This window comes from Artemia sp. Qi Xiang Cuo, chromosome 18, assembly GCF_049724085.1.
Source record: "Artemia sp. Qi Xiang Cuo chromosome 18, ASM4972408v1, whole genome shotgun sequence".
Taxonomy (NCBI): Eukaryota; Metazoa; Arthropoda; class Branchiopoda; order Anostraca; family Artemiidae; genus Artemia; species Artemia sp. Qi Xiang Cuo.
The window spans coordinates 43,600,710-43,621,343 of record NC_142811.1 but is presented as its reverse complement, the minus strand read 5'-3'; the positions used below and the strand labels follow the sequence as shown (position 1 = coordinate 43,621,343).

The following is a 20,634-nucleotide window of genomic DNA, read 5'->3' as shown; positions in this document are numbered from 1 at the left end:
GGTAAATACAAAAATTCCTGTAAATAGGAAAGTCATCAAGTGAGGGAGGGGAGTAAGAAAAAGAAATTTATCAAACGCATAAAAACGTAACGAAAATGTATATGAACCAATTTTTAATGGTTTTTGTATTGTAAAAACACCCCCCCCCCCTCCGCAGGACAAATATGCTGGATACGCCCTTGTCTTCAAGTATCTCATACCGTGCATTTTCCATACTGAATGTCACCAAGTAAAACGGTTCACCCGGTAGGAAGGGTATAAATCTAAAAAAAATGATTTGTTTATACAAATTATACAAACAGTATAAGAAATTATTGGGATACAGCTGTAAATCTTCAACGGTGTTGGGAAACTAACTATATAAATTAACGTGAAAATTGGATAAAATTACCTTTTCCATACTTTAAGCCTTTAGTCTCTCTAAGAAAAGTACTTTAAGTACTAGGCCTAGAAACACAGTATGGTCAAGGGACCTAATACCCTAATTTATATACAATAAAAAGAAAAGGAAAAGAACTATGTACACTTCAGACACTAACAAAACGGTCTCTCACAAACGACACCCCACAACCAATATTCTTGCTAATTTAAGGATACCCATTGAGAAAGGCCTCACCTTATGATAAAAAAGAACAAATATAATTAAAAGAACATAAAAGAACATTAAAATATAAAATATATATATATATCTTGTATATATATATATATATATATATATATATATATATATATATATATATATATATATATATATATATATATATATATATATATATATATATATATATATATATATATATATATATATATATATATATATATATATATATATATATATATATATATATATATATATATATATATATATATATATATATATATATATATATATATATATATATATATATATATATATATATATATATATATATATATATACAAGATATATATAAAATACAACAAATATAAAAGAACATGTAATTTTAAGGAATTAGAGGGACAACTATAAGATCCAAAGGGAGCATGATGACAAAGATGCACCATAGTAAGTATGTAAACACATAATAACTCATAAACACAAAGAATTTGTCACACAAATAACCAAAAAAAAATGAATGTTTAAAATAGGATATAAATTTTTAATAGAGGCAGGTGCATTTTTATTGTAGATGCATTTTAATACTATTGGCCTACAATAGTTCCGTTAAATCCGCTCTCTTTAAACTTAAATACATTAATAAAGAACAAAAATAAGCTAAAAAAAACAGTGAAGGAGGACAGAAAACTAGCTAGCTGGATGTTTTATCTACAAAAAAAAAAATCAACAATTACGTTTTTACAGTAGGGGTCGGCACCGTTTCTGTTTTTTTTTTCTACCGTTTTTCGTTCTGTTTTTTTTCTTTTTTTAAGAGAACGGAAAAAACAAAAAATAAGTAGCCATTTTTCCAGTGCAGGCTCTGTTCCGTTCTTTTTTCTCTTACTGTTTTTGTCGTTTCTGTTTTCCTTACGCCCGTTTTTCTTCATTCTCCGTATTTTGATTGCGAGCATCGTAGCGCGGTCTAGTGACTTTTGTTGGATTTGCGGTATATGCCATCTAGCGATTAGCGCTATTATGTATTTTGAAGAAAAGATTTGCCACTAAGAAAATTAATCCAACATTAAGGATGAGGGATCTCATCCTCAGGCTACAACCAGATTAAGTTTTGCTACAAGAAACGTTCCTTGCTGCAGAAAAACCTACACCAAAGTTCCGAGGATATACTGCAGAAAGGTGGGACAGGGACCAGGGAACTGGGGGTGGGCTCATAACCTTGGTTAAAGATTGCCTTGCCCATACTGTGCAGCCTAATGTACCAGGAAGAAATGAAATTAAAGTAAAGCTCAAAAAAAATTGGATAAGCATTGTCAACTATTATAACAGTTCTACAGGAAATTTTGATGTGAAACAACTAAAGAAGGTTCTGAATGGTTGTGAAGACTCAAAAATATTGACTGGAGATTTCAACCTCCACAATCCCATGTGGGATACAGTATAACCTCAAGATCACAAGTCAATTGAACTGACCAACACTGTCATCGTCGCTGCATTCTTGAAAGGCTTACTCACCCACCTGGATCTTGGTACAAGACTAGATAAAAACAACTGGAAGAACATCTACAATTGACTTGACCTTGGCTTCCCCAAACCTATCAACTGACTTCAGCATTAGAATACCAGACACTTTCTCATCAGATCACTATCCAGTGTTAACTGCCTTTCACATGCTTGAGGAGCATAGGAACACATACCAAGTACAAGAATTGAAACTATGGAACTTTGAAGAAGAGATGTGGCCAGCCTGGAAATATGAAGTTTACCAGCAGCTTAACCAAATCCAAGATACAGCTGCCATGACTACAGATGAACTGACAGACACAATCACCAACACCCTAATCAGTGCAGGTCAGAAGGTTTTTGGTTTTAAGAAATTTAAGGAAAAGGAGCTCAACTCAATCCCTGGATGGAATTCAACATGCCAAAAAGCCCACACTGAGAAGAAACAAGCTGAGAACAAGGTCAAGCGGAACTCTAGCACCGAAAACCGTATTGAACTGAATAAAAAGTTGGCAAAACTTCGCCAGACCATAGTCCAAGAAACAACTGCAAGCTGGACCTCTCTAATTGAGACAAAGTTCCAAAAGTCAACTTCTATTAGAGATATGTGGCGAAACTTCAAAGCATTTGTGGGGAAAAAGAAAACAAGGAAGGAACCTCCAATCCTCCTGAGAAATGGTATCCCAGTTACCTCGACCCAAGAAAAATTAAATGCTCTTCTGGACCATTTCACTGTACAAGCACCAGAATGTGCAAGACATCACCAAAAGACCCACTCTGGCAAATATAATGGACCTTTTAAGCCTTCTACTGCGTCAGAAGCTATTCAGCAAGCTAAGAGACTGAAATCAGGTGCAATGGGACCTGACTTGATACACAACCAAATGTTAAGGATACTTAGCCCCAAAACAGTAGACATCATTACAGCTTTGTTCAACAAGTTTGCAGAAACATCAACAGTCCAAAAGACGTGGACGAAGGCCACAGTAATTCCCATATTGAAGACAGGAAAGGATCCAAAACTTCCAGCCTCCTACAGACCTATACCCCTTACATCATGCCTCTGAAAACTTATGGAGCACCTTGTTAAGTTAAGAATTCTCCCAGAACTACCAAATTCACTCCAACATAAACAATTTGGTTTTCTCCCTAATAGAGGAACCACAGATGCACTTCTAAGGTTAGAGCACTAGATAAAATCTGGTTTTCAAGCAGGGTAAGGAGACACTACCAGCCTTCTTGGATATGAGGGCTGCTTTTGATAAGGTTAGTGTGGATAGCCTGATGGGAAAGTTACAGTCTTTCCAAATCTGCCTAGAACTGAGGATGTGGATAGAAGATTACTTGAGAGGCCGGGAACTGGAGATCCATATGGGGGAGAGTAAATCTCCATCAAGAACTAAGCCAGATGTGGGAGTACCTCAAGGGGGGGTACTAAGCCCACTCCTCTTCCTTATTTACTGCAGTGATATTAGTTTTGAACATATTCTGGGATGCAATCTGTATTTGTATGCTGATGATATTGCACTTGTTGCAACATCAAGAGATAAGCATGCCCTGCAAGCTGCTGTCCAGAAGGGTCTTGATTATCTTGGTTTAAGGACAACTGTCAACAACATGCAATTCTCTCCTGCTAAGTCAGTAGTGCTCCTCTTCACAAGGACAAAGATTCATTCAACGCCAAGGCTCTCAATCAATGGCACCACTGTCCCAGCAGTTGAAAAGTTCTGCTACCTTGGGGTGACTTTTGACAATTCACTCTAATGGACTCACAATGTAAATTATTTAATCGGAAACCTCAAGAGCAGAGCCAACTTTGTCAATGCTATTTGCTTATCTAAGAGAGGAGCCCCTTTCTCTGTTGCCACCGAGCTTGTGAGAGCAGTTGTAATAAGTAAGCTGGATTATGGCTGCCTCCTATACCGAGAAGCACCTGCCCAACTCCTGAAAAAACTGGATACAGCCCTGCATTGTATACTGAGGAAAATTCTCGGATGCCTAAAATCAACCCCCCTACCTGCAATACACTGTGAACTAGGACTGACAACATTAGAAACTAGAATGAAGAAATTAGAAGCACAATATTTTACACGGAAGATGTTGATCCCAAATGACATTATCTACAAAGAACTTATTGAAACATATGATCAGAACCAAAGATTCCAACCAAAATCAACTCCTCCATACTGTCGAATGGTGAAACACATCTCTGAAACAGCTGCCCCTATCCCAACTCCTGATGTTATTGATGAGGTAGGTTAAGCTTCTAGTACAGGTATAAAGTAAAATATAGCACTACCCCCATTCTCAAGGGGTAGCCCAGAGAAACCACCAGAGATGGCAAGAGCTAGGTGGCATGAATGGGTAGACCAGTGGACACAGACTGGGCATAGAATGGTATTCACTGATGGATCATGCTCTGCCACTGGGGGTGGGGCTGCGGTTGTGGTCCTTGGGCTCAGTCATGCACTGTCTTTTAAAGTAACAGAGATGTCAATATTTTCATTTGAGTTGCATGCAGTATTGAAAGCGTTTGAATCTATAGCAAGTGTGTTGCCATTAGGTAAATATCTGATATGTAGTGACTCACTTTCAGTGGTGAATCATTTGATGCATGGCCATAGGCCAGCAAGAAAATCAGTGCTGCTTTTAGAAAAGATACTGCTAAAACTGATGACAGCCAAGTATGAGATTGTATTAACATGGGTACCAGCACATGTTGGAATTGGGGGAAATGAGCAGGCAGATAAGCTGGCAAAATGGGGTGCTAGGTATGGGGAGAATTTAGTATGTCAGTATTCAGTGAATGATTTTTTATGTTATTATGATAAGTTGCTAAAGGAGAAGGAGAAAGAGGTATTTGGTCAAAGGTCTCAGAACCGGATCCGTGATTTGTATGATTATGGTACCCCACCTCCTGATCTGTCACCCAGTCAGACACCTGGTTATCAGTATATTCAGGCTCAGAACAGGCCATGCTCGAATTAGGAGTGTATTATTTAAATGGAAGTCAGTAGACTCTCCATTATGTGAGGTCTGCAATGTAGAAGAGGATGTTAGGCATATTTTAATGTATTGTAAAAAGTATGAGACACAGAGACTGCAACTGAAAAAAGCTTGCCTAAAGTATTTTGGCGCATTCACGCTCAGAAGTATTCTGGGCCATGCACAGGCACCACCATGGGCTATGAAAAAATCTGTGGAAGTACTAGGCCGTTTTATTGTAGATACTAAGCTACACTTAGAGCTGTAATTTGTATTAACAATTGTATATATAAATATTATTGAACATTATGTTAATACTGTTCGGGTAAATTAGTGATATGTAAGCTATATGTATGAGTATGTGTATATATTGCAAGCCAAACTCCTTAGTTTAAATTGCCTTGTCAGCCAGTTGTGATTGAATTGTAAATATGGAGGCTCATTTGTGACACCATTGGACAGAGTTGAATACAGCTTGACATTGGTTTATTGTTTTTTGCCTTGAGATTCTTCAAAACCCCTCCCTAACCACAGTGACAAAAGCCAGATGGCTTTTTTAAATTATTTGACCCTCGGTCATGACAGAACAACAGCTGGACAACTGAATTTTGACGTGGATTACCTTTCATCCCTAAAGGCTCTGATGAAATCATGGAGACGTGCACAATGGGCAGCTTGCCCAGGAGTGCTACAAACAAACAAACAACAACAACATTAAAGCAGATATTTACCTGCTCACTCAAACCAACATTGTTGAATTAGTGGACTGAACTTTATAATCAAGGAACTGTTGAACAAAGATTAGGCTAAACCTCTGTATATAAATAATATACATTAGAATCATTCCCTATATCAACCATTATACAAAGCCGGACCGAGTTACAAGTGCTCCAGAGAACGTATAAACATAAGCGACATTAGATTTTTTCACGGGTAGACAAGTCAGATTTCTCTTGAACGCGAAACTTTGCTTCACCTTTGTAACACTAAATTTTAAAGAATCTTATTTTAAATTAACTTATTCTAATACATATATAAAAATCGGTAATGAGTAGTGTAACGTAATTATTCGATGTTTTCAGAAATTACAAGTAGGTTTCGAAGTTTCAAGTTGGTTACAAAGGCATTTCGAGATAGTTTCTGCGAAAATACAAGTTAAAGGGTAATATACACTGAATTGTTGATGGATGAGAATGGACGAGCATATGGGCGGAGCTTTTATCCGCGCCAAGACTGTAGTAGCCAAATATTACTGAGTCGTGATTCTACTGTATATTATCCATTTACAGTGGGCGATGAGATAATGAATTTTGGCATACTCACTTAAAGCTGCCAGGAACGAAATTTTATTGGCACTGAAGACCCGCAATTATTTATCAGATAAAAAACCTACTGTCCTTTTCATAATTTCCCATTTTCTTTGACTTTCGTTCCCCTTTTTTGTTGCAAACCTTCACAGTCTTTTTACGTGATAAGCTAATTAAATGTGGTCTAAAAATTCAACAGGGATATGAGTCATCCTTTGAGTCCAGACAGACTTTTCCGTCGGTTGGAATGGATTTAATTATGAGAGGGCGAAAGGCGTAGTCATAGATCTCTTTAGAGTAGGTATTTTTGTTCCTTTTTAGTTTTAACTTTGCTCTATACTTGCATCATAGTAAGTTTTTCTGTGTTACCCTGGCTGTAGCCAAACTTCCATTACCCAAAGTGTTCCCGGGGCTTCTATATAAAGAAGCATGTGTTTGTGATGAACAAAACAAATAAGAAATCGAATAAGAAATCAAAGAAACAAATAAGAATTAGATTATTTTAATTCCTCTCCTTTTGAGAGTGCTTAGAATACAACAAATTTGGTAGATGTACTTGTGGTGTATATGAATGTTCCCTAAACCTTTGTCCCCAGCATATCTATTGAGCTTATGATAAACCTTTGAAATTTGAAGATATTTGATTGGCTGCAACGAATGAAACCATACTTTTGGTTTTCTCTGGGTCTCAACCTGAAATAACCTCCTTGTATTATTGCATATTGGATTAAAAGGTCCTATGTATTGAAATAAATTATATCGTGGAATTAAAAGATCGGCATCGTCCTCTGCGCCGAACCCCTGGCAAGAGCCTGAACAGTCAAGTAAGATTGGCTAGAAATTATGCAATTTCTCACCAATGTATTCCTCCCATTTGGACACCTCAGAAACAATGACAAACCCGGGATTTGGCAAGGGGTAGCTCGCTTAAGGGCTTAGATTATACTCTGTAAGAGAACTGTCTTTTCTTCCTTGAATTGTCCTTGTTTCCTACTCTTATCTGCAATCACAGGAGTAACTAGACCCGCACTGTTCTATATGCTTAGTAACGATGGGCTTTGCAGGCACCGATACATATGTCAAAAGTGGGATCAAACCTCGTATCGAAAGTTTTGTCAAGTTTTGACTCTGAACCTGAAGCGGACTCTCCATCAAAGAAAGTCAAGGTCTGGGAGTAACACGGGACTTGGAACAAGAGAGCAGCTGCAATTAACTGCAGTCACTGTAAAATGAAAAGATGTAAAGTCAACAAAGAGGTCTACAGGATCATTTAAAAATCACCTCGTGGCTAAGCACAAAACTGCTGAACAACCTAAACCAAGCGTCACGCTCTACAGCCTTACGTTAGCCCAGCATGTGGAGCACAACATGTGAAACTACCCCGTCTTCGGTAATTTGACTATAATTAGAACATAAAGAATTTTATTCATTCTACTCCTTACCCTGTAAATACACTCCTTAAGAAAAAGTTACAACTTTTTTTCAGAAACTATCACGGAAGCGAAATAACTTCAGGGGGATAACGGAACATAACAGAAATGCCAACGGAAACAACGGAAATGTCAGATACGACCATTAGGCGCGATAGCGCCGATATATGGGTGTCCTCCGTCATTTCTCGTTCATTGTCTTTCTTCCTAGGTGTCTGGTACTTGTGCAATACCCCTCTTATGACGCCTGGATATAAATCATACCTGTCAGACAAATCAGGTTAATTCCTATTGTTGCAAGTCCCAGGGAGTGCCTCGAATCCAAGACTTAGCAGTCTTTCCTCCCAAGTAGATTAGAAACAATCTTATAAGGAATTGTTAACCGATGGAATATTTCATAGTGAAGCGATAATATGGATGCATATCAAAACTTTTAAGATTAAAAAAAAAACCTTAATACAAACACAAACGAAAGCAAAGGAGAAAGACTTACACAATACATAGAAAAGACTAGATTCGAACAATAGTTCCAGAGCTTTAGTGCAGGTTTCTGCTCCTCACTGAGCATCGTAGGACCATTTTGCTGAGGAGGGGCATTTTGATTGGTGGTTGATGACACCTGCGTATTAGCTAAAACCTGTTGTGCCAAGCCTATACAAAAACAAATAACGAATCAATATTACACAGCCTTTTTGTTGCTATAAAACATATAAGATTTTGGATAATGACTTCTTTAGACATATAATTCCATGCTAATTGATAAAATGTTTATGTCAAATTAAAGCCCTTCTCCAAATTTATACTAAGAGACCACTTTTTAAACGACGATATTTATGTCTTCGGATATGTTCCGGTATTTAATATATACTTAAAACTTGGGCCAAAAAGCAGTAAAACGAACAACTTACAAACTTCACAATTTCCTTTTTTCAATTTTTTTTTTCGTCACGAGTGAAGAATCTATGTCAATAGCAACAACTTGTTTATCCCAGGCGAAGGCTAGCCTGATCAGGCTTTAGTTGACTTTGCCAAGGATCGGCAACCTGAGACTCGCGAGCCACATATGGCTGTTTATGTGTCAAAGCGCAACTTTTGAGAACCTCTTCGTCATTTTGATGATGCCCGTTCAACAACCAAAATGAGCCACCAAAAAAGAACATGGCGTTGTAACTTCTCTTCACGTGCCTGTCAATATGAATAACAAGAAATCGGAGCTTATACATTCAATTCACATCCACATTGTCTTCCTAATATATTTTAAAGCTTTGTTATTGCCTTAAATTGAAGAAAATTAAGTAAGCAATCCTTGAGTAATATTACTGTTTTATTCACGCATACATCATAACTTATTGTTCTATCAAACTATTTATGAGAAAATTTGTATTTGCATATATGTATAGATTTCTGAATGGATGAATATATGTAAAAATAAAATTCCTGCATGCATTCACGTATAAATGTAAGGGAATGTATATATTTCTGTAAGAAAATCAAGTCGAACTCTGGCAGGATAGACGAGCTAAATTTTAAGGTTTTTAAAGCTCTAGCATGCTATACATTACCATGTGTTTCATTTTTGATTACTCTTGGAATGGAGAAGAGCCAACTTCCATATGTTCTAAAGCAGGTAAGACTCATACCACTGCATATTGGTCGAAATAAGCAAGAGATGACTAATTGGAGAGCAATAATAATCCTACCCATTGCATATAATACCCCTACCCAATAACCCTACCATTGTTTTCCAAAATTTTTAAGAAAGTTATGCAAGGGCGACTACACGGATATCTTGAGCCTTATGGCCTACTGTGGAATAGTCAGTTTAGATTTAGGAAAGGCGACTCAGCAAGTCATGCAATGGATCATTTGGTTGACGATATCAATAGTTCATTTGAAACTGATAAGATTCCATTAAGAATTTCTATCGATTTTTGACACGGTTGATCTTGAAGACTTGAAGACTTTTGACACGGTTGATCTTGAATTATTTCTGCGTAGACTTAGGGACTTGGGTATAAGGAATAGTTGTCTTCAACGGTTCTGATCCTATTTTCATCGAAGATCAATGAGGTTGTATCTAAGGACACTACAAGTGTTACATTCCAATTAAATTGTAAAGTCCCACAAGGATCTGTCTTTGGGCCACTTTTATTTGACACAGAAATAACAATCGCAGAGGCGAACCTTCAAGGTCTCATAGCTCGCGAAAATCATGTCCTATTGTGCCAAAATATATTTACTACGGCAGTCTTAGTTTTCTAGGTGTTAACGTTCGCAAAACCAACTATACGATTTAGCCTTACTGGTGTGTTGATAAATCCAGCGAATAATATTTGTTTTGGTGATGCTATTATTAATCAAATTTGCGAAATGAAATATTTAGCATTTTTTGTTGATTTTAATTTGAAAGGGAAGAAGCACAGAGAAATTATATCGTCTAAGGCTGCAAGAGGCCTGGGTTTACTTCGAAGTTTTCGTAATTTGTTCCTGGTTTCTGTGCTAAAGATTATTTACTGCATAATTATCCGTCTTTATAACGTAATTTATAGCTTTATTACTTATAGCTTTATTGAAAATTCTATTTCTACTCCTAAATGGCCTCAAGCTGAACCGCATGAATGGTTACATCAGTCAAATTCTGCCTCAAAAGTCTCTTATGCAGTGGTTCTCAAGAACCCTCTCAAGAATTTGAAAGGTCCATCAGAGAGAAAAACCTTTGTATATAGTTTGTCTCCCAGTTCTGACGGAGAAATAGGTGAGCTCCGCCAAAGCAAAGGGGGATGGAAACATGTCGTTTCTAATAAACATATTGCTAGCCAAATTGTTGAAAAAGTGAAGTGTTCTGAACTCTCACCTGAGGCATCAGTTAAAGAACCAGTCTTTGTTGCAGTTGTTAAGCAGGTTCCTGACGATCTGACGACTCCAAACTTAAAGAACACATTCCAAACTGCATTAAAATAGCAAAGTGTGGAAAATCACGAACATTTAAAGCTTATTTCCAATCCCAAAATTTGGTTCCTAAAGGGTTCAATCAAAGATGGATACGAGCGTCTTCCTGGGCGAGACTTTATTGTTCTCCCTCGGTAGTTTGAATAAACTACCAGTACTAAATGACCTTATTTTTAGATACTCTCTTATTTTTATTCAAGAGCATTTTATTACTAAGTTCAGTGTGAATTTACTTAAATTAAAAGGTGCTTCATCATTCTGTGTTACCGCTAAAATGTTAAGTAGGAAGGGTAGACCTTCCAGATGACTAGCATCCTTTGTACTTTCAGATGTCCGTTCTAGTTTATTTGAGACGGGTGATTGTTTTTTTACAATTAGGGTTGAGTGTTCTACCTTCATTAATGTGCATCTGCCGACAGATTACGGTAATGATCGATCTGATCAATTATTTGCACTTTCTGTTCAAAAGCTTGGTTCATGCTTGGATAAAGTAAAACGAGTAGGTTTGCCCTGCATAATTGCTGATGATTTTAATTGCGATTTATAAAAAATAGGGATTCAATTCTGCTCGAACTTCTAATCTAGATCTTGCCGCTGTATCCCACAATTTCTCTGTTGAAGTGGCGAAGGTTGTTTCTGACTAGCAATTATCTGACCATCTCCCTCGGAATTTTACAAACTGAAAGACTCATTACTCCACAGATGTAAAAAAACATTTTATTCTAAAGAATGCTCTGCCCCTAAATTCTATGGTCTCTCAAAAATCCACAAAGGTGGAGTTCCTCTGCGCCCAATTGTGGCCTCTTATAGTTCTCCAGCTCTCAGACTGCGAAAATGGTTATCCACAATTTTTCGTCCTCTAATGTCCACGCAAACTTCTTACATTAAAAATTCAGTTCACCTTGTTGAAAAATTAAAAGACCTTGATATAAAAAAAGACACAATTTTGGCCAGTTTTGATGCCATTTCTATGTATACTTCATGTGACATTAGAAAGTGCGAGTTTGCTCTTCAAAAGAAAGTAGAAGACATTACTGAACGGATGAACTGGAAACATTAGATATCAAAACCATTATGCGTCTTGTTCGCCTTTGCAATAGATCTTCCTTATATTTTCGGTAGAATAATCAATTTTTCACCCAAATCATGGGTCTTCCAATGGGTACGAGCCTTTCACCTGTTTTGGCCACTTTTACATGAAATTTATTGAAACCCCCGCGTTGAATACTTTTCCTCTGATACCCCGAACTTAACACTTTTTTGACTAGTCTTAACACTTTAGATTCTAACCTTCAGTTCACCTTAGAACTAGAATATAATCATAAACTGCCTTTTCTAGACGTTTTAATCTTCAATAAATCTCTCAGTATTGAATATTCGATTTATAGAAAACCTACACATAGTGATAGGTATTTGTATTTTTCTTCCAACCACCCTCATTGCGTAAAAAGAAGTGTAGTAATATCTTTAGTCAATCGTGTAATAAGAATATGCTCAAAAGCTCATATAGTCCCAGAATTGAATTATCTGAACGATATTTTCTTTTGCAACGGATTTCCCATCAAGTTACTGGAATCCGTCATAGAAAAAAGACAAAGAGGCAGAAAAGGATGCATCATCTCCACAACCTCCAACAGATATCACCCCTTTGGTGGGTGATAAGAAAGTCTTTACTGTTTTACACTATTACCCTATTGTTTTACCCTATTAAGGGACAAATTGGACAGAATTCTAAAAAACATAACTTAAATGTCGCCTTCAAAAATTCTAATAAAATTCAGACCTATTTTAACAGCAATAAAGATAAAACAAGCTCCATTTTGCGCAGTGGTGTTTAGAGGGTTCCCTGTTTTTGTGGTTGTTTCTATGTTGGAAGATCCCACCAGCAATTGGGGGAGAGATTGTTGGAACACAGGTCCTCAATCGACAAAGTTATGGAGCTACGCCAAAGGCCTGAAACCTTTGGTTCCGCCTTGGCTCAACATGTGTATGACAATCCACACCATTTCATTTTATTTGACAACACCCCCAATATTGCCCCCATTGAAGTTCTCATGCAAGTTTTCACGGAGGCAGTTGAGATAAAAAAAAAGCATATTCACCGAAAGGTAGCTCTCAATAGAGACACTGGAGAAACCTATTTAAGCCCCATTTATACTGAACTAATTAATTCTTATCGGTTTTATATAAATCAGCAGCTTTTTTAAGGTTTTTTTTTCTTATCGGTTTTATATAAATCAGCAGCTTTTTTAAGGGTCGATTTTTTTTTCTTTAAGTACTTACCTGCCAAGCCAAGCTGCATCGTGGGACTTGGTGCAGTTGGCTGAACAGGGTGCTGAGTTTGAGGAGGCTGCATTGCATGTGTCTGCTTACCAGGGTAATCCTGAAGTTTTACTAATTGATCCCTTAAAAATTTAATGGCTGATGGCGTCCATTCTTGAGCAGGATCAGTCACTTGACGCTTTTTGTTTTTGGCTTCTGAGACAGCACCTGTATATGCAGCGGTCATTTTTATGAACCACATGGCTCTGACCATTGGTATCTGAAACTCACATAGAGTCGTGAAGATCTCTTCTTTTTTGTTAAAAATAGGAACCTAAAATAGAAAGAAATTCTTCACAGTTACAGCAGTTATAGTTAACAGCAATTTCTATAGTTACAAATTTTACAGTTAACAGCAACATTTTTGTTAAAAATACGAACCTAAAATGGAAAGAAATTCTACATAGTTACAGCATTTATAGTTAACAGCAATGTTATGGCAATTTTTACAGTTAACAGCAAGATATATAGTTGCAGCAAAATTTTCCCTCCCTCCAAATGCTCGGACCTTCAGCCCTCCTAAACTTGTCATCCATTTTTTTCTTCTATTTACTTGAAGTCCATATTTATCCCCCATAAATTTTTTATTTGGATTCTTTATTTGATTTTTTATTCTGTGTCTTCGACATCTAGCTAGGTCATGAATAGTTATTAAAATTTAAAATTTATTTATTCCTTTTTATGTTTATTTATTTATTTCATTATTATTATTCGTTCAGAGGGGGGGCTGGCAGTGACTGTGTATGTAGGGTTTTGTAAAGGGTGATTCCACCCATACAAGTTTAAAAACTTCGGGTTTGTTATTAATGTGTTTGTTTCTTTTAATAATACCCTTTTTCAAAAGAAAAAAAGACGGCCATTGAAAAATACTCTGTCTACTCGAAAACACACCGAAAAATACAACTGGCCTCCATAATCAGTCTACATTACATATTCTTGGCCTTAGTAATTGCTTTACGTTTGTAATTGTTTTTTTAGTATTAATAAATTGATTGATTGATTGACTGAAACGTCTCTATAAACATGCATTTGTCTTTGGTCTTGAATTCGCGAGAAACTGACAAAAAAATAATTTTGTCATTTTTGTCAAAAATGTCAAAAATAAACTTACCATTTACAGAATTTAATAAATGAAATTATAGAGAAAAACGGGTATAATATAACGAAAAAAATAAGGGAGTGGAACAAAACAGAAAAAAAAACACTTTAAATTATAACGATCTCAATATTTCAACTCCGTGTCCGAGAGCCTTTATCGGGTATAAAACGGGAAAAACAAAGGAGTGGAACAAAACAGAAAAAAAACAAAAACTTTGAATAATAAAGATCTGAATATTTCTACTCCACATCCGGGAGCCTGTATCAACACGAAAACAAAATTAGTAAAGTTGAATTGAACACAACATATGAGAAAAAGAAGAAAAAAAAACAGAATACAAATAAATAAAACAAAATTAGTAAAGTTGAATTGAACACAACATATAAAGAAAAAGAAGAAAAAAAAAGCAGAATACAAATAAATAAAACTTGCATCTTAATAGTTTCCAAATACCACTGCAATCACTGCAAGTAGCCTGAATAAGCAACACTGAAATGACAAACAGATTGTCCCTGGTACAACAGATTGTCTCATCTATAATTTCAATTTGGTAGTGAGATCTAGCAAAAAATGAAATACAATATTTATTTAAAAATTTACGTAAGCCCTAATTATGACTCATGAATGAAATTACAAGGTTAAGATCTACTGAACTATACAACTGTTGCCATATACAACCTTAAATTTCCCCTATTCATTTCTGTGTTGCTTATTCAGTCTATTTATAGTGACAGCATTGAAACTTGAAATTTATTAAAATGTAATTTATATTTATTTGCTGTTTTTTTCTTTATATGTTGTGTTTAATTTAACTTTACTCATTTTTTTCGCGTTGATCAAGGCTCCCGGACGTGGAGTCGAAATAATCGGACCTTTTTTATTTAAAGTTTGTTGTTGTTTTCTGTTTTATTCCACTGCTTTGTTTAAATATTATACCCGTTTTTCCCTCTATATTTTCATTTATTAAATTGAGAATAGTGTATATTTCTATACTATGGTAATATATTTTTTGGGTGAGTTGAGACACTGGGTGAGAAGATGTTTTTGGGTGAGAAGATGTTTTTTTTTTTTGGTCTATTGAAAAAAAAGTACTGTGGTGTTCACATTATAGCGACAAGATATTTCAAATTAGAATCTGATATGTCATACACGCCAGTACATTTTGCGCTGCCAATATAAGTTCTATTTAACTTGGATGGTTTACAACATCTCGGTGTTTATTTGTTACTTTTGTCATCTTTGGGCTTTCCATGAAAGTAAAATCTCCCAGTAACGCAAAAAATTAAACTTTAAAAACTCTCAGGTAGTCTTTTTTTCTACGTTAAAAATTGTAAGCAGTGAGGTTCCAGGCAAAGTATCTATTTTTCCAGTGCTTCTACAATCTGTTTACTATAGACACTATTCACAGTACCTGGCCGCTATTCACTCGCAGCGCACTTCCCACTAATAAGACAATATAGCAGTAATATTTTACCTTTTTAGCTAGAGATTGCAGAGATCGTCCACCTGAGAGATCCTTGAACCATGTTTCCACAAATTGCTTTGATCGAGGTTGTGGGGTGACCAGTGTGAAATTCTCCTTGGGGCTTATCTGCTGTTTCTTCCTTCCTGTATCGGCTAATGTATTTAGCTCTTGTTTTTTGGCAAGTAGAGCATTAAAAGCGGAGGTAATCTAGGAAATAATATATTTTGTTCAAAATAAGGCTAAAAAACAAAGAAAAAGTGAACTACTTGAATCCAATGTCCCGGTTTTGAATTTATCCTACAGTAATGTGCCGTATTTGCTTAGACATATTTTCTTCTTATTTCTCTCCATTTTTGTACTTGCATTGCTATTTCTGTACGTAAATAGAGGGAGAGGGAAATTTCCTCCCCGCCCCCAGAAGTGCAGTAGGATCATGTCCAGTAAATGTGTCAAATGTACTTGAGCTTTTTAGGACATTTCACAAACTATTGCTCAGAAAACCTAATCGAGTTTGGTCAGAAAATCTACAGAAGAATGTGTGGTAAAACTTGGAAAACTCTGGTGAAATCCCACAAAAATTCCGAAGCCAACCTATGATAAAGAGGCGCGGTCATATCTTTAGTTTATAAAGGAGGCCCTAGACAGTCAATAATTCTTGTAAAAATCTCCTGTCAGTCAATTGGCTCGAGCACTACTAACCGTCAATGAGCCTGTGTGACGTTTGAGTCAAGCGTTCATTATGGTTGATAGAAAGTTTGAATGACTCAATCATTTTGATAAAAAGCAGTGTGTTAGATCAGCTTTGGTCAAGATTGAAGGGTTGATTTTAGGGTCGATTGAAGGTTGATTAAAGTATACGTCAATCGATTGACGGAAACTTTTGATCAAAATGATTTACCGTCTAGGGCCACCTTAAGACTTGTAAAATTCTATTCGGACCCTTATTTAGTCTCTTAGCTCAATTATATAAAATAATTTTAATTTCTAATTGCTACCACATTGAACTTGTAAACCGGATTGTAAGGAAAAGACTAAAAAAGGCCAAAAACAGAAAATAATGAACTCATCCCTACTCCCCGGTCAGCCCAGAAATAGAAAGGAAAACTTCACATAATTAACATATTTTTCTACACTTAGCAATAAACTTGGGGAAATTTTACGGAAACACAGTTTTTCCGTTACCTCCATCAATTATTTTAAGGTTTTTAATTCCAGGCAAGATGAAACAAATCTTGCTTTTGGCAATTGTGTATATCAAAACCGGACTCAAGAGTGAAATTTTTTACTACCAGAACCAGTCAACAGTTGGAGAATGGCTACACAAGCACAGACTTTCAATAGACAACTCTCAAGTTTAAACCCAAATATGATGATTTTTCTTTTTGCTGAGGTAAGCATAGTGTCTATACAACACTTGTTCTCAACAAACGTTCCTTCTCAGTATATACAAAGGATGAACTATTCGTCGTAATGCAACACGGGTTAATTGAGAGGCTCCATCTACAGCCACGAATAAAATCTATGCCCAGTCTAACTTTCGACTGCTATAGTTTTTTTTCTAATCACCCTTCTGCTTTTGTTAGAATCACGTGTCTTCTCTCATCTGTTTTTTCCTCAGATTGGTTTTTATTCTTAAATACTTCGAAAGACTAGTTTTTTTATATATATTCTTTGACCAATAAAGATGGCTTGGCAATGGTTCTTGCTGGAATCATCCCATTTGTACCGTTATTCACTAGCTAAAAATGATCCCCTTTGTTGATTTGCCTTTAGTTTTCTTCATTTTTCTTTCGTCTCAGTTTTTTCGTACATCATGTGGTCTTAGTTATGTCTTAGAGTCTACTTAATTGATGAATCACTTGGCAAATAATCTCAACTTTTACCTATGAAAATTAAAAATAGGTTTAGCAATATATATGGCAGCCATTTGGCTTTAAACTCAAACTAAGAATATAAATGACTAAATAAGCGACAAGTTAGTTAGTTACTACTCATGACTGATCACCACAAAGGTTCCATGGCCTGCAAATAAGGGGAGAAATACACATAATAATTGTACACCAACTCATAAACAGTAAAAAATGAGTTAAAAAGAGATAAAGGGGGATAGATATATAATAAGCACATAAATACTTTTCTGACTGTAAATCTATCAGCAAACGTAAACAAATTTAAAACCAATATTACAACTTTGAACAACATGCGACAATTTGAAAGCACAAAAAACAAGTTCATACCTAAAACGATTAATATTTCTTAAGAGATGTACGGTTTTCCCTTCTACACATAACAGACTGTACTTTTTTTTAATTTGGGTTCTTCTGGAAAATTAGCAAATTAAAGAGAAAAGGAACGAAGAATAATCAACGGCTCTTGGGCTATTTCTTTGTAAACGCCGGCACACTTCAACCACACAATTCACAGAGATAGTTAAATCGGAACTTAATACTATAGTTGTAATTTGTAATACTATTTCTGTTTCCAAATTGGAAGCACTACATTAATATTGAAATTGACAAATGAACATAAATAAAAAATGTGTTGCACTAAATATGATAGATCCAAATACAAAAACTTTACTATACCACACACACGTATTGCTTTTAGCGGTCAAAGCTCAAAGCGGTGCTCTCCATTGGTGTTGTCAAGAAATTGCAACCACCTTATGGAGGTTTTCATATTAGGCCACCTACTCTTGTCTGAACACCTTGAAGGACTCTGACACGAATGCATAAAACTGTTTCCTATGATTGATACATTCAGGTTTCTAAGGAAGTGAGGAATTAATACTTCTAAGACAGGGGGCTTCCCCCCCCCCGGTCACTCCACCCATCCCCTTTTCAGTTCCTATAGTTCCCCGAACGAAGCCATGCATACTCGCCATTTCAAAACGTTGCCGTGTTCCAGAGTTGGAAAACTAGGGTTTCAAATTTATTTGATGAGACCCAAAAGTGCTTTACAAGCCAGCACCCCCTACAGACCTGCGCCCAGGGCAAGCTGCCCCACCCTTTAGATCTGTCAATGAGTTACGGGACAATCAATTTTCCTAAATGGGGAATCAGCCATGGTGATTCCAATGCTGCTGTTTTCACTTTGATTCAACACCATGATTTGAACAACTATGGTGATGACTTTAGCGCATTTGAGAGCATTCGGGAAACCATACTAATCATAATCAAACTGTTCGTGGTAACGAACTGTTAGTAAGGAACAACCTGGCTCAATAGTAATCGAAACTCTAAAAAACGGAATTTTGATACCAGTAGATACATCAAAAGAATAGAATTTTTATGCTGATTTCAATTATATAGGTTTTATCAAATTTAGTCCAAACCATCAAAAGTTACACGCCTAAAAAAATATGCCTTATTTTCGAAAAAGGGGGAAACACCCCTTAAAAGTGATATAATTTTAATGAAAAGCAAACCATCAGATTCAGCGTAACAGAAAACCCCTAATGTAGATGTTTCAAGCTCCTATCTGCAAAAATGTGGAATTTTGTATTTTTTGCCAGAACAAAGATCACAGAAGAAAGATCACGGATGCGTGTTTATTTGTTTGTTGTTGTTTTTTCCCCTTGGGTGATCGTATCGATCAAGTAGTCCTAGAATATCGTGAGAGGGCTCATTCAAAAGAAAATTAAAAGTTCTAATTCCCTTTTTAAGTGACCAAAAAAATTGGAGGGCAACTTGACCCCCTCCCAGGCTCATTTTTTTCCCAAAGTCACCCAATCAAAATTTTTAGATAGCCATTTAGTTCAGCATAGTCGAAATCTAATAAATATGTCTTTGAGGATGACTTACTCCCCCACGGTTCCTGGGGGAAGGGCTGTAAGTTATGAACTTTGCCCATTGTTTACATATAGTATTAGTTATTAGGGAAGTATACAGACGTTTTCAGGAGGGATTTTTTCTGGTAGGAGGGGGGAGGCTCGGAGGAGGGGGTTACGTGGGAGAATGTTTCCATGGGGAAGGGAAATTTCTATGAAGGGGGCGCCGGATTTCCCAGCATTATTTAAAAAACGATCAAAAATTAAATTAAAAAAACAAGTTTTCAACTGAAAATAAGGAGTAACATTAAAACTTCAAAACGAATAAATATTATTGCTTATATTAAGGGGTCCGCTCCCTCGAGAATACCTCGCTCGGGACGCTAAAGTCTTTTTAGTATTTCCAAAAGAGCTATCTATTCTAATTAACCCGCCTTTGTGATTCAGGGATTTGTGATTCGAACAAAATTCGAACTTTAGCTTAAAGAGTGAGGTATTGACTAGAGGCCAAACCCCCTCATATACGTGATAATTTCTGTTCGTTTAAAGTTTTAATATTGCTCCTTACTTTCAGTTGAAAAAAATGTTTTTTTTTTATTTAATTACCTTAATAGGCACATTATCAGGACCATATGTCGAGGATCCCTCAATCCCATAACAATGCTAGTAATTTCCATGTCAGACGCTGGTTCCAAAAAAAGTTGACTTAATACAAGGTGGCCCAAGACATGAGCTGACACCGGATAGCGTTAGATAATATGAAAGATAAGACAGATAAGTAAATACTTCTTTAATATTTAGTTCGCCCTCAAAATGTTCACCATTGACAATCAGGCATGAAATGAAGGATACAGAAAGAGGACCTAAGGAAAGCGTTTATTACTGCCAAATTTCACAAATATCTTTACCGAGCAATTAAAGTAATACTGAGGCTAAACCTTTTGACATTAAATATATTCCTGTAGATTTTAAATCACTGAAAGCAAAGAGGCTAGCAGACTTATAGGCCATCCAGAGGCTAATTTTTCTCCCCAAACTTTTAAAGGACCAGAGGGCATCCAAGGATTTATGGGAAAGGCCCTCTTAGAACTGCAGATAAGTGGCAAAGCAGAACAAACATCAAGAACAACCTCTTTAGCAGGCTCATAAGAAGTATCAAATAAATGACAACAATCAGAATCAATCTCAAAATTGCCCCAAGAATGTTTTGTCA

General features: G+C 36.1%; 1 protein-coding gene across 2 annotated transcripts in view; it reads right to left on the bottom strand.

Moving 5' to 3' along the window:
• Positions 1-20,634, bottom strand: part of kto (mediator complex subunit kohtalo) — a 149,920-nt gene that overhangs the window by 114,776 nt on the left and 14,510 nt on the right. Inside the window, exons 3-5 of one of the 2 annotated variants that reach the window (XM_089104671.1) lie at positions 15,662-15,859; positions 13,050-13,362; positions 8,311-8,468 (exon numbers count right to left, since the gene is read on the bottom strand). In XM_089104671.1, coding sequence (XP_088960797.1) covers positions 8,311-8,468; positions 13,050-13,362; positions 15,662-15,859 — 669 coding nt within the window. The remainder of the gene's footprint in view (positions 1-8,310; positions 8,469-13,049; positions 13,363-15,661; positions 15,860-20,634) is intronic. The other variant, XM_089104672.1, reaches the window with a different exon arrangement.